General features: G+C 37.3%; 1 protein-coding gene across 1 annotated transcript; it reads left to right on the top strand.

Moving 5' to 3' along the window:
* Nucleotides 1-6: 6 nt before the first annotated feature.
* Nucleotides 7-4,049, top strand: Gng11 (G protein subunit gamma 11). The gene is made up of 2 exons (XM_010603447.2): nt 7-162; nt 3,817-4,049. Exons 1-2 carry the CDS (start codon nt 67-69, stop codon nt 3,940-3,942), a joined length of 222 nt encoding a protein of 73 aa, XP_010601749.1. The 5' UTR covers nt 7-66; the 3' UTR covers nt 3,943-4,049.
* The last annotated feature ends 11,611 nt before the right edge of the window (nt 4,050-15,660 follow it).

The raw sequence follows: 15,660 nt of genomic DNA, 5'->3' as shown, positions 1-15,660 counted from the left end.
CACGTCCTGCCCGACCCGCTGGGGTGGCTCGACGGCGGAACCGCCCGGCCCAGTTCTGGGGCGAGGATGCCAGCGCTGCACATCGAAGATTTGCCAGAGAAGGAAAAACTGAAGATGGAAGTTGAGCAACTCCGAAAGGAAGTGAAGTTGCAGAGGCAGCAGGTAAGAAGCTGCTCCAGAACCCGGCCCACTGGGAAGTGGACCGGGACCAGCTCGGCCTGGGTAGTTACAGCCAGACAGCTGCAACAGATGTTTTCGGGCCGCTTTTCTGGGAGGGAGGCTTTGGCAGCGCGTGGGACGTGCCAGGACCTGGGAAATCGCGGGAGAGAAATCGCAGGAGGATCTGATGAGGAACGGGAAGCAGAAGGCCTCACAGAGGAGGACGGAGCAGTGGGCAACAGGCGCGGAGTCCTGCCCCTTACCAGACAGCTGGTTTTGAAAACTGAGCTGTAGGAAAAGGCAGGGGGCTACTTTGTCCCTGAAAGAATTTTTCTAAAACCACATTTTAAAGTTTACGGAGCTTTGAATTTCACCAGTAATCTTCAGGGTTGGGCGAAGACAGCTCCCTGGGCCCTGTGTACAAAATGCCAGAATTTCTATTTTTATTTACTTGTAAATTTCATCCTTTTGTTTTAACCATCCGCCTTATGCTTTATATATATGCAAAATGGATTCATATTTATAAATAAATAATCACATGTGCACCGAGGTTGCCATTAAAAACTTTTAGAAATCATTGATAGGGGTTACAGTTTTATTGAAAGCATTGAGTCCCAGTGTTCAGAAGTCTCCACTGAAACTTGATGGAGGGTTTGTAATTTTTACTTCAATTTCTTACTAGTAAAAGGAGCTTTCACTAGGACACCCGTCTTTCTACCTTTTCACACAGTTTAGCAACCTTTGGCTTGAGAAAAGGCTTTTGAAGAGATGATTCTAAAAGAAATCTTTTCTCCCCAGCCAAAAAAAAACAAACAAAAAAAACAAGACAAAAACAAAAACAAAAAAATTGAACAGATTCTATTTATAGTTTAATACTGGAAAAAACAAGAAAAACAAGAAAAATGAGGCAATGGTTGTATATATTCTCCCTGGCATTTTTGTTCTGGTTCTGTTAATGACAGCAGTCTTAGTCTTCTTGAGTGATGACTGAAACATCACTTTTTAAAAAATTTTACCTTTTTACACATTTCTTTCCTCAGATTTAGCTTTCTACTTCCTAATTTCAAATCCTAGCTTTTCCTAGACGTTGTCTTTTCTTTCCTTGTTGAGGTTTGTAACTTTAAAAGCATGGATGAGTTCAAAGGAATAAACAAAGTTACAAGACCCAATTGATGCTTGTTCCTTGAAGGCGATTCATTTTGCCAATGGCAGAGCTGGCAATAAAGCAAATGTCAGCTTCTTAGATTATTTTTTTTCACACAATGAGTTTAGGGATTATATATTCACCAGAGTTGCATAAATTAAAGTAATGCATTGCTAGTACAAAGCTGGAATATTTTAATATCTGGTACCTCTGTGCAGAATTTACAGGGAAAAAAAAGAGACAAGTCTCCTTTATTTTTTTAAAGTTTCAAGTTAGAGATTGGGCAGGATCCTGGATGCAAGTGACATCATAGAAGTCAAACATTATTCATGAGCAGTGTCTCCCTGCTGGCAGCCCTGCCCCTTAGAATAGGCCCTACAGAGTTTTCTTTGCAGTGCCTGATACCCCTGGTAAGTGCCAGAGGGAGAAGACATTTCAGGGTTATTCTTGCTGACGCAGGGAGAGGTACCTAAGTCTTCATAATTTTCAAATATATTTTATTATGCACTGTGAATGGTAGAGTATTAGTGAGGGACAAGCCTTGGCAACTCGTTAGAGACTGTTCCCTGCCTTGCTCTAAGAAGGAAAACACTGAGTCACAGGCAGGCTGGCTAGTACCTCACACAGGACCACTGGGCGATGCGACAGGCACTTAGAAGCACTATTCCATCGCTGAGGTGTTACCACCTGAGCTATATGTCCTGCTCAGGCCAAGGAGACAAATTCACAGGTTGTTGTATTTGTCTTCAGCTAAGTCAGTGCCAATCATATATACCCCGTTGATCATGAAAGAAAAGGCATCACAGGGACACTTTTTCACTTTGGCAGATGATGGACCTTTTCAGAAACCTAATGAACATGCCTCTGTTAGAAGACATACAATGTGGGGAATGTGACTCTTACCTAGAAATTTCCCTGGAGCTGGTGGATATAAGCTCAATCAGTGTTGAATATTTAAAAGGCACACACTATGAATATCAGCAAAACTGAAAGCAAATATGACCCCAAAGAAATATTCTTAAGGAGATTTTATTTTACAATATTTTAAGTGATATAAGGACACCACCTATTTGTAAACTTTATTTATTATTTATTTGTACGACTTTGTGTTGGACCTCTGTGCTTCACCTAGAACTACAGCTCCAGCCTCCGACCCCCTTCTTATTTTTTATTTATTTGGAGCCAGGATCTCACTAAGTGGTCCAGGTGACACTTGGGCCTTCAACCCCTCCTTCCTCACGCCCGCTCAGTGCTGGGATCATAGGCTTGAGATCAGACAGGCCCCCACACTACTGTGCAAAGAATTGCCCTTTGAGAGGCACGAATGAAATAATTACATTTCTGTTTTCATCTAGTTTTAAATCTCATCCTTTCATTATTTCCAGTTTGCGGTCTATGAATTTATCTATAAGTAAATATTACGCATATGTTGCAATGCACATGCAAACATGTTTCAGTAATAACTATTAAAACAGTTGGAGGCCACCAATCTAGATTACAAATTGAATTGGAGCATTTGCCAACTTTTGGTGTGTCCCCATTGCGGTTTGCTGGCACTATAATTTTAATTCTAATGTCTTATTAGTAAAACAGGCCTTTATTAATATTCTAAGATACTAATCCACCTTTTTCTCTTTCCTAGTTATTCTTTTCTTTTTAACATATTCTTATCTTTTAAGGATTTTTTTTTTTGCTTTTTTTTGAGACAGGGTCTCACTATGTAGTGGAGACTGACCTGGAACTCTCTTTGTAGCCCTGGCTGGTCTCGAGCTCACAGTGATCCTCCTGTCTCAGCCTCCCAAGTGTTGGGATTACAGATGTGAGCCACCATGCCCAGGAAGGATTTTTTTTTTTTCAAAAAATTACTCAGTCCTTTTTGCATTGTAGAAAATATTTAAACTGCTTCTATAAACACAAGAATCTCAGAGAAGCCTAGTAAGTCTCTGATCATTGCCATAATCTACCAGGAGGAAACTCAGCAGTCAGAGAAGGAGGTGTTTGGGCACCTCCAGCTTTTGCCAGTGCTTCTATCAATGTGAAATTCCAGAACTTGGCACGCAGTCCCGCGTGAGACTTGTCACGTACACCCTCCCCCAAACACTTTGGATTATCTGCTATGAAGCCTCCTCCTTAGCATGAAAAAATAAAAATGGAATACGTTTTGGCTTCTAAAAATATGTTAAACATGTTGTAATTGTACTTTAACAGAGGAAGGAAAAAGTATGACTCACGGTGAATAGATATTATTGGTCAAAGTTAGAAAAGTTTGAAAGCCACTGTACTCAATATATCATTCCCAGTGATAAGAAATATACTTTAAGTAGACTGTATTTTATGTAGAAGTGGGTAGAATAAAATTACTAGCATGTAGCACAGAAATAATATACATATATCAATTTTTTTACTAATTTGAAGCTGATTTACTCAATTATAATAATTTCACAAAACAATTCTAACAGAGTTTGAGCACGCCTGACCTATCGCATTCTTTTCTCCTCTCTTTTGTACTTCAGGTGTCTAAATGTTCTGAAGAAATAAAAAACTATATTGAAGAGCGTTCTGGGGAAGATCCTCTGGTGAAGGGAATTCCGGAAGACAAGAATCCCTTTAAAGAAAAAGGAAGCTGTGTTATTTCATGAATAACTCTGAGGAGAAACTCTAGCTTTGAGAGAAAAGTTAAATTTTTTAGTTCCCCAAGTAAACCCCTCATGTCTTTTAAGGAAGAAGAAAAGAAACTTAATGGAGACCCTTAAGCACTACATGGATGGGGTTGTGTGTAAAAGCATATCTTCTTTTCCTCTTTGCTCACCGCACACCCTTTTAGCAGGCAGCTTATCCGCTGTTGCACTATTATGGAATTACGGACATTACTGTGCATGACTCAGCTCTTTCAGTATCTTGCTTGGTGCCTCAAATAAACTTTTGTCTTGGGAAAATGAATGTTGGTGTTTTAAGAAAGCACATTGTATGCCCTTAACTTTTATATTCCTCTTCACAGTCTTTCAGTGTTTGGGATGCATATCAAAAGATTAGGCCGTGCCCAGTAGATCACGTCTCCAACCCAGCCCTCTCTGCTCCCTGTATTTACATTGCTAAGTTCTGATTTGGGGAATGTGTTTGTTCTAACCTGACCGTCACAGCAGGCAGAATTCCTGATAGCATGATAGCATGGACAGGAGTCAGATTACCTGAGACAGGAATCAGGCCATGCCATGTCACTAGATCTTGTCACAGTGTTCCTGCTGCAGTGGCCTTAGGAAGGCCTACTGGGAGTTGAGAAGAGCACCCTTGCTCCCAAGGTGCAGTGGCCACCAGGCCTGGCTTTCAGGCAGATCCTTTTGCCCACACAGGACTGTGTTGCCCCTGTGCACCCCAGGTGGCTGTGCTTCTGCTCCAGTTCGGGGGCACTGATGCAGATGCGTGGTTGTCGGCATTCACTCCAGCCAGCCTTTCCCAGCAGGTCCAGGACAACCATGCCTCTTTTACTTCTCCTCTAAAGGAAACCATGAGTCTTGTCGCATTTTAAAAATTAATTTTCCTTTTTACTTACTCATTTGTAGGAATTTCCCCCATATTTTTACCATCTGTCCCTCACTGGTGGTGTGTGTTGCCAAAAAATGCTCTCTCCCAGGACATAGCTGCACTTTTCTTTGTGACCTTAGCCTCCATAGCTTTTTTTTTTCATACTAGGAATCGAGTTTGAGTCCTTCTGCTTGCGAGGCAGGCAGCGGCACCACTGAGCTAAATCCCAAGCCCTTGCATAGATTTAACTTTAGCAGCAGAGCACAGCATACCAGGTACAATGCGTGCTTCAGGACACCCACAGGAAATGGACCTTTCTTCCCTTCTAAGCAATTTTTTCTCTTTTTCCTATGATTTTTTGTTGAAAAATACTCCAGGGTGGGGCCAAAAGAAAACATAAATTTTTCAGATTAGCTCTATCTCAAATGAGCTTCGTTACCAATTTGTCCTATGATTCTGAATGTGGCAGCATAAACCCACATCTCTCAAGTGGATCTTTCTGCTATGCGATGTACCTGTACCTTCTTTTTCAAGCCAGAGAGGCTCTTGCACCTATATCATCTTCATAAATTACATCAGCCTCTTTACTCCAATTATTCATTTCATTTCTCCACCTGGAAAGGAACAAGATAGCCAGGCTTGTGAAAACATAGATTACACAAATCCTAAAGCAAAGGCTGTTTCATTCCATTTCTGCCATCTTCCAAGTCTGACTTCGGTTAGGGTTGCTGAGAGCCTCGCGATAATGTAACAGTTAACAGTAGTAAAGCATGTTTCCTCCAAGCACCATGACACAACACTTGCTTGGCCCTCCTTGAGATTTTAATATCTTGGTGCTTATAAGTTTTACTTTAATGAGCTGTTGCATTTTTTATAGACATCAGGTTTTCTTTTGTTGGATAAGAAAGCAAACATCTATTGTAATCATTGGGAAAGCAGATCAAGTCACCTGCTTTCACCTTCATGGGCCAAGGTGTCGGAATTACTGCTACCTTCTTGAGAGCTGTGCTTAAGGGGCTACGTTTTGACTTTCTATTACCTACATTTGGCTATCTATGCATGCACAATCCCAGGCTGATCTCTTGTTTTTCATGTCTCTTTCAATCATATGAGAAATTGATCAGCCAACTTCCCATTTTTCCCTAGTGGATCCCCCAACTTTGTATTTGTTTTCACTACATCTAAATGTTATTCTCTTCTTACTGTTTTACTCCTGTAATCCAGCAAAACCAGGGCATAATAAAAACTATTATGGTTTTTAAGTGTTTAAATTATTAAGCAAAAAGCTTAATAATGTAATATAATAACATACTAGGAAGAAACATGACAACTGTGTACATATATTATAAAACTATTATAAAATCAACAGTAGAATTTAAATCATGTTCAATTTCTTACAACTATAAGATTGTGTGATCATGTGGTATTTTATTAAAATAGCTGCCACATTTTGTGCATTGAGGCTGAAATTTTATGAACTTGATCTAATTTACCAGTTTTTCCTACTATGGATCATACATTTCTTATCATGTCTAAAGAACTACTTGCCTACCCTTAGTGCCCAAAGCTTGCTTTTATGTTTCTTCTAAAAGTTTTATGATTTCATGTCTTGGATACTAAATCCATGGTCCATTTTGAAGTAATTTTTATATGAGGTGTGAAGTTTAAATAGAGGTCCTGTCTACCTATCACATTTCCCTGAAAATAAGACCTAACTGAAAAATAAGCCCTAGCATGATTTTCAGGATGCTTACAAGTCCTACCACAAAAAATAAGCCCCAGTTATGATTGTCAGCCAGATGGATGCATTAGAGCATCTGCTGCAACACATAATGGATGTATTGCATCATAAATAATAATAATAATATAAATATTACTGACATTAATACTTCAATGATAATATAAATTGTAATTAAGTAGTTTACAGTATATGTAAATACCCAAGAAGTTTTAAACAATATTATATAAATAAATATAGTTTTGGTACATGAATAAATGTAAATTGTTGTACAAGAAAAAAATAGGATGTCCCTTGAATATAAGCCCTATTGTGTCATTTAGGGCAAAAATTAATTATGATATTTTTGGATAAATATTTCATTCATTCATTTTTTTTCTTTCTTCTATGTATCTATCTGCCAATTATTCAAAAAGCTATCAGTCTACCATTAAATAGCTTTTGCTCTTTTATCAAATATTAGTTGGGTATATTTGTTTAGATCTATTTCTGAGTGCTCCCTTCTGTTCATTTATGTGTCCGTGTGTTAGTTCCACATCTGCAAATATAGACAGTTTCATTCTTTCCAATTTGTTTTCTTGTCTTATTGCAGTGACTAGATCTCCAGTACTATGTTAAATTGTAGTGTTAAATACAAAATGTCATCAAGAAGTTATTTAAAATTAATGAAATGAATCTTTAAAATCATTATTTAAAAAGCAATTTGGTAGTTTCTAAAATCAAAAATGTTAAGAGCAAAATGTAAAGAAACCTTTTAGAGAACATATGCAGAAGAATATAACCTATAGTTAGAGAAAAGTGTCTCACACACACACACACACACACACACACACACATACATACACACATACCACACACTGAGAGGTAAGATAGAACTTTGTTGTCTTTGATTACATTAAAATTAAAATATCTGTTTCTCAGGCAGCTGTTTCACTGAGGTTGCTGAAGCTCCTGGTCACTGCTCCTGAAACAAAGCAGACTTGAACAGCACTGCATGGCTTGGAAAACCAAACTGCCTTTGGAACCAAAGCTGTCAAAAGTAGATCAAAACGCATGTACAAAACACAGAAAGGATGACTCCCTGCTAAAACAGAAAGCTTAAATATGATCAACCATCTCCTTACCTAACAGCTAAAATGTCCATGACAAAATTGAAAAAATTTTATCATAACAAAAACTAAAAAACAAAACAAAACAACAACAACAACAACAAAAGCCCACAATCTGAGTAAGAAAACATAACCAAAGGATGCCAATAGCAATAGGATGTAGTTACTGGAATCATTTGATATGAATTTTAAAGCCGTCATTATAACAATGCTTCAAAAATCAATGATAAACCTACTTGAAACAAAAAAAGAGAATTCCAGAAAACTAAGACAAGCTATATGCAGATATCTAGTAGAAATTATAGAACTAAAAATATAGCAATTGAAACCTAGAAAGTAAATCTCACTTGATGTTTTCAGCAATAGAGTTTTGCTAACGAATGATAGAATTGGTGGGCTTGAACATAGGTCTGCCGCATGTACTGAGTTTGCAATCTAACACACACACACACACACACACACACACACACACACACACACTAAAACTAATACAAATACAAGAGAACTAAGTCAATCCCCAAGAATGTGTAGGACAGTAATAAAAGATAAATTTCTAGCTAGAAGAGGCGATAAACACATGGGACTGAAAAAGTAGTGAGAAAAAAATGATGGATGAAAAATTAAAGTTTGGCAAAATACATAAACTTACAGATTTAAGAAGCTGAGAAAAAGGATAAACCACAGGAAATTCACATCTAAAGACATTGTAACTAAATATCTTAAAACTAAAGACCCAAAGAAAAAAAATTTTAAGAGCCAGAGGTAAAAGATATGTTATGCAAAAAGGAAAAAAGTTTTAAATTAAGTGGGTGCCCCTCAGAAACTATGGGGCCAGAAGAAGAGGCGTGATATTCTTAAATGCAAAAAGAAAAGAACGGTGGACACTGAAGCTTCTACTAGTGAAACTATCCTTCAAGACAGGAGAGGAAGGGAAGACATTCTTAGGTGAAGGAAAATTAAGAAAAATTTTTGCTAGCACTCCTTCTTTTGCAGAATGACTAAAATAAACTCTCAGAACAAAAAGAACATACCACCACAGACAAAAAGGGATGCACCTGCAGAATGAAACGCAGAACAAAAGATGAAGGGTAAAACTTGAAGCAAATATTACAGGCTATTCTCAGTTTGCACGTTTCAAGGTAGAACACGCTAAAAGCACAGCAGAGCAGTTCAAATTGTGGAGGTCCAGTCTCGTACAAAGTGGCTACTTCAAGTAACTATGGGGGATGGGAGTACACATGTGTTTATCATTCAACAACATGTATGGTGCTGATGCTAAGCTAGGCCTCTCTCTATGCCTAATGGCACTGGTGAACTATACAAAGTCCTTAATGCCAGGGAATTTATAACAACTACAATCAATCAGGTATAAATGCAATTCACAGAGGATATTAGGCTATACAAGGTAGGAGAATTAGGAAAATGGTTTTTGAATGTTTTAATAATGATGGCAGCTTATACCACATGAAGTGCTCAATATTTTCTCAGAGCAGGAATGAGCTTTCTACATAGATTATATAATTTAATTCTTATAGGTACCTTAGGTGATTAGGTAAATAATTCGCATATTGCTGTGGTAACTGACAAAACTGCCCTAAATAGAAGTCAGTACACATGAGAAGTGAAAAGAACTATTAACTGATTTGTAGAAGGTGTTTTTGGCAAGTGATAGCTGGTTACGATAGACTTAGAAAAGTTTAGCCTTTGTATTTGATGGTTTATAGTAGTTCATTTTAGTTGTTTTCATTGATTGGTTCATTGGTTTTTCTGCAATCACAGCCTATGATAATTATAATAATTTTAACCTATGCCAACTTGATGAATTTTGCTTTCAATAAAAACAATCACAAGTCTAAATTATTGTGAAAGTGATGAAGTCTAATTATGCACCAAAGAGCTTTTGCTCATTTGTTGAATAATAATGCAATCTTTCAGGTTAACACAAGAAATTATCTGATGGAAGTTGATGATGGGAGATTGTCTAAAAAGTATCAGACTCTGTAAGGACTTTTGTAAAAACACAAAAATTATTAAGGGATCATCTGTCAGTTCTGGGGAACTGTTTACAGGTACCAAAGAATCTTTTCTAAGAAGTGATTAAATTAATTCTCCATAAAACTTGGTTTTCTTTAATCAAGATAGCCACCTATGCAGTCTCTCCCTTTTCTTACAGACTGCAGACCAAATCAGATGAACAAGTGACATCTTAATCTCAATGTGACAATTACTGATCCTGATTCCCTAGGCTGGGAACAGAAACCTCTAAATCTATAAATGCTCATATGTTGGTCTCATCACTATCAGTAAGCCGCTTGAAATCCTGTGTGGAAGTAATCAAAGTAAATATATATAAAGTATATATTACACAGAATTCGTGCATCTACTTAAACTTTCATACCTCTTCTGATAGTGCGGCAGGAAAAAATTGGAGTCAGCTTTTCTTTATTGAGTGTTTTGAAATGATATGAAACCTACACATGTCTCTAAGAGAAGCATTTAAACTTATATTAAATAATTTAAAAACATAATCTGATAATCATAATAGTGATGTAGTCTGCTGATCACTTGAAATACCTCCAAGTGCACTGTGGATAAACATTTCATTTTTACAACTGAAGTTACATGTCAGTGAGGGGCAGCCCACCTGCGGAAGGTATGGCCCTTAACTGCAATATCCACACTTGCCTTTTCTCTTTTTTTTTTTAGTTTTTGTACATAATTATGTGTATATATATAGATAGATATATATATACACATAATTTAGACTTGTGATATATATATCACAAGTCTAAATTATGTAGTAAAATTTAATATTTATTATTCAGATTTTTAGATCTTTCAGTTGGGATAGGGCGTAGACTTTTAAAAACCATTCATTTCTGGGCTGAGACTTTAGCTCAGTGGCGCCACTCCTGCCTTGCAAGCACAAGGTCCTGAGTCAATCCTCAATACCCAGAGAGAGAGAGAGAGAGAGAGACAGAGAGACAGAGAGACAGAGAGAGAGAGACAGAGAGAGGCAGAGAGAGAGACAGAGAGACAGAGACACAGAAGAGAACAAGCAAGCAAACAAAAAATTACTTTCAATTTAAATTAAGTGAATCAAAATTCTCTAAATGTAACACTTAATAGAGAAGTTCAGTCAATATTTTTCCTGTGTTCTAGCAACAGGTAGTTGAAACAAAAAGATGTAATATTTTTTAAATTTAGTTAATTAAACAAATTTAATTGTGGGCTAAGTGTTGAGAAAAGGAGGAACAATAAATGAATGAGAAAGAATAGGACAGTTTCTCCCTTCTTCTGGTAACATTTCATGGAAAAAGAGACAGCAGCTTCAGTGAAAGGGAAGGATTTGTAAAGTACTAAATCTAAGAGGAAGAAATTTAGTATATCTTGGCAGACCAAGTAGTCATTTATCAAATTTATGTTAGAAGAATTGAGTAAATGATCTTTGGTTTAAAAAGAAAGTCTGAAATACTATTTGGAGTTACCACTGGTAACAGACTACCTTAAATTCAGGGACTTAAAACAATTCATTCACTATTACCAGTCTTAGCTTATCTGGGCCTGACTGAATCTTTACTGCTTTTATTCATCTGCAGTCAGCTGGTGGGTCTGCTGGGGTCTAGCTGTTTACCTAGGAGTTGGCTGGAAGCTGCTGGAACAAAATGGGTGACTAGGTCAAATGTGTCCTGTCCTTCATCGGGCTTTCCTAGGTTTGTTCACGTGGGATGGTAGGCTTCTAAGCAAAGGAGACTCAAAGGGTAAAAGAGATCTTAATGTCTAGGAAAAGAATTGGCACATTATCCTATACACTACAGCCCGCTATCCCAGATGACACTAGTCCAACACAGATTGAAGAGCAACAAAAACAGATGCCTCCTCTTGAGAGTGTAAACATAAGGTCATACGGCAAGAGGCAAGGACACAAAGAGTCACAGAAAATGAAGGTCTGTTTGCAGTCCACCCACCTGATTGGGTAAGGATCTTAGTCTCAATCTTAGGCTATGGAAGCCAATCAATGACACAGGAACATGTAGGACAAGAAGGTCCACTGGGATAGATCAGGCGATTTGATGCTAAAAGGAAAACATGGTGGTCACCAGGACACCAAATCGGTGTGTAATTTAAACAGGTGATGGGGAAAATTTCAAAGCTTCTGTGAGAGAAGGCTCAGCATGATTACATGGCAAACTTTGACCTCTGAGATGGCTAAGCCTAATTACACCTAGGGGAAATGAGCTACCTCTTCAAATTTTGTGAGCCCAATTAATAGACATATCCATGTCTAGAAAGCAGAGGACTTCCAAGTCTGAGTACGCCTTTTTCATATATGATGTAGTAGAAAGAACTCCTGCTATGTTGCCCCCTCCTCGCACAGAACTTATTTTCAATAGAGATAAACTTGGTAGACTTCCCAGCTTACATTTCTATTCCCACCTCTGATCAGAGTGCAGGTAAAGGCTACAGAAATCCAATCCTGCCCATATTGCCAAAATACATGCATTGTACCCTTCCTCTCCCTTTGCTTAGCTCTACCTCGGGCACAGCTTGCAATGTGACCTAGTCTTTTGCTCATATTCAGAGATGACAGGGATGAGAGAGAATCCCAGAGAATGAGTTTATTGTTTATCAATACCCCTACTCCAATTTCTACTCTCTGACTATTCTGTCTGTATTTGAACTTTAGAGCTATTCTTAATATTTCTGTATTGGAAGCTTTTGTTTTCCCCTGTTAGTACAATGAATTTCTCTTAGTGAGGTTGAAATCTTTCTCCTTAATCCTAACCAATATTTCTCCTGATTTCCTTTTCTATGCCACATAATTCCTCATATTTCGCTATAGTTTAAAGGTATAGGTTATATGAAAGGAAAAGGACTTTGCTAATACTTTTGATGAATGAGTAACATAGTAAAATTTGAAGACACACAAATCATGAGCCTAAAGTATTACACAGCTTTGGTCCTTCTGTTGATTTTGTGGCTGGCCCTAGAAATATGAGATTCTTTTCCCCGTTTTAGAAGGAAATTTTCCAAAATAGTGCTACGGATCTTCTTTAAAATGTACATCACAGTCTAGAATCTAAAAAAGGGTAGGAGAAAGGAAATTAGAGAAAAGAAAAAAAGTGAGAAAAATGAAAAAATGGAAATAAAGATTTTGTAAATAGGGAAGGGTGAAGGGGGTGAAGGGAGGGCAGGTTTATGGGCAGAAAATGAGAACCAAGACCTGTCAAGTAAAGGTACAGGACCCCAATGATGAATGTAACTGTACTGTGCACCTAAACTGTACTGATAAACTCAATGAGAAAAAAATAAAGAAATAAAATGTGTAACATTATCATGCATTTGTATAAATTTTGAAAATTGGTATAAGACTACACATTTGTTACATATCAAAATGGATGCAAGGTAATATTATGAATGTATTTTCTTATCATGAATCATAATAGTACAGTAGATCAGGTTCTTCCAAAAATTTTCTGTGAAGGACCAGATAGTAAATATTTTAGTCTTTGCAAACCTCAGTAGTGACTAATTCAGTATAAAAGAAGCCACAGGCAATAAAAAGTGTAAACCCAATAAGGCAATTAAAAAAAATATGCAGCAGCTGGATTGCTTGGCTCATAGCCATGTGCACTGACCCTTCCTCTAGGTCAGTGCTTTTCAAACTATGTGTTAGGATACATTAGTGGTTGATTTAGTGGAATGTCAGCAATACTTTGAATCAAATGAAATCAAATAAGGTAAAATTATCAGCAAATATTCATAGAGTAAAAAGGTATTTGTCTTAGGAAAAGTGTGTGTGTGTGTGTGTGTGTGTGTGTGTGTGTCAATGTATAAAATGTATTTCATTATGCAGTTTCTCAACAAAAAATGATTGAAGGCCACTCTTAGGAGTGTTGGAGCTGGAAGTTCAGCCTTTGAGAGTGTGCAGTCATGCATTTAACCTTGACCAAGGAGAGGTCTGGCCTTCGCCTGTTGCCCCTGGGTTGTATCTTCTCAGACTTTTCGGTTTCCCATCTACGAATCTTTATCTACCTGGAGGGTAGACAGTTATGGGTCACTCCAGAAAATCTAATGATCTACTTTGACCTCCAGAGCAGCTGAAAACTGAGGCCAGTGGACCCTGGAGTTTCAGTGAAGACTCTGGACACCAACGCATAACCACGCTCTATGTATTTTGTCCACATTCTTCAGCAGCACTGTCCTACCTGAAGAAGACAACTGAAAGCTGTCAGCTCAAACTTTTCTTAAGCTCCACCCCATACATCTCTTCCCCTGCCTACATTTGATTCATGCTCTTTAACATTTGTTAACTGTAAGTTTGAGTATAAATGTTTTCAATAGTTTCTATGAGTCCAAGTAAATTCCTGACTCTTGGGGTGGTCTTAGGGAATGCTGAACTTGTCTTTGGCGTCAGAAGTGAAGTCAGCCTTGTGGAGTATACACCTGCTAACAAGTCAGAGGATCCAGCCATGAAAGAGTGACCTTTATACAGTGGGTGCAGCGAATTAGTGGCAAATCCACACTGAGAATATTAAGTAGTCATTTTTATATTGAGAGACTTCTTTCTACTCTTGTGCCACTTTGTGCTGATGGCCAAAATTTATTGAGTGTCTCTGAGACAATGTTAAGGGCTTTTGCACATTATCTTATTTTATCCTCACAAGGATCCTATGCAATATGTACCAGGATTATTCCCTTCTTACAATGACAAAACTAAGGCTCAGAGAGCCAATGTAAATTTCCCCAGGGAAGAGATTTTAAATAGCAGGATATCTTAAAGCCAGGGATTTGGATTCAACCTGAATTGTTATTCTTACTGATTAATATTTTTCCTTGGAGTTAAACATTTTACTCCCTAAAGAAGCATATTAAATTCTTTCCCTTGAAACCACCAAAGTATTTGGTATATGCATACATAGTAAGAATGATACTACATACATTTTTTGTGCTTCCCTTAGTATGTCCTTAGTTAAGCCTTAGAAAGGAGAGGTTGAACTAATAAATAAAGATAAAAGGTACAGAGTAGAAGCTTAGAATCTCACATGTTTTCTGGACTTTTCCCATTGACGTCTTCCTTTTCTTCCTCTTCATTTGATCTCTTTCTGTTCTCCCTTCTGCTCTTTTTTACTGCTTTCCTCCCCTACTCTGCCTCATTCTTATCTCTCAAATTGTGCAAATTATTACCCAACCTGATTAGACTAATCTCAACCTCTTCTACTTTGGATTTAACTAAATTAAATACAAATTATTGGCAAATAGGATATTTGGTGGGGTTTTGCTTAGATTTTTACTATAATGCTTTTTCTGAGTGTTTTACTGCTATGTACTATATATCGCCACATCGATATTTTCTTTCATTCCACCTTAGATACGTAGGGTAAGGATTTTCAAAGCATAAAATCTTGGATTAAGAAAAGAATTTAAAGCATATTATTCATTTCATTTTGTATAATTTACTTAAATCTGAAGTGGAGTAACTGTTCTGACTACATACATTGTAATTTATGCCACTTAAATATTCTGCAAGAAAACTTCCATTCGACATAAAGCGTTTATTTTCTCTTTTGCAGTCTTGATCATAGATAAGGCAATTCACCTATTTAGTTACTAGTGGCACAGACAAATACATTTCCTTGCTCTTTGTTTCCTTTACATTCTAGGAAAAGCTGGATTCTTGGGGATGAATAAGCCAAAACGTAATAGGTAAGGCATGACTTTCATTTGTTTGATACTTTGATATTTTTATGCATAGTCACTTATTTCACTTGACCCTGAGATGTAGGTAGAATAAAAATTGTACCACTTGACTTAATTTTCATCTTAGAAATGAGGAAATTAAGCCCCAGGGCTAAGATATTTCTCTAGGTCAAACACCTTATCAAAACTAACTTGGTCCTGGATCTTTATTCTGTTTAAATAAATATTTCCATTTAGCATACTATTTTTCAAATCATTTTCCTTCAGTAAGGGTCCTACCCTACACA

Source organism: Fukomys damarensis, unplaced genomic scaffold (assembly GCF_012274545.1).
Source record: "Fukomys damarensis isolate Sample0158 unplaced genomic scaffold, DMR_v1.0_HiC HiC_scaffold_4, whole genome shotgun sequence".
Lineage (NCBI taxonomy): Eukaryota > Metazoa > Chordata > Mammalia > Rodentia > Bathyergidae > Fukomys > Fukomys damarensis.
Note: the sequence above shows the minus strand (reverse complement) of the source record. Positions and strands in the feature narration are given on the sequence as shown.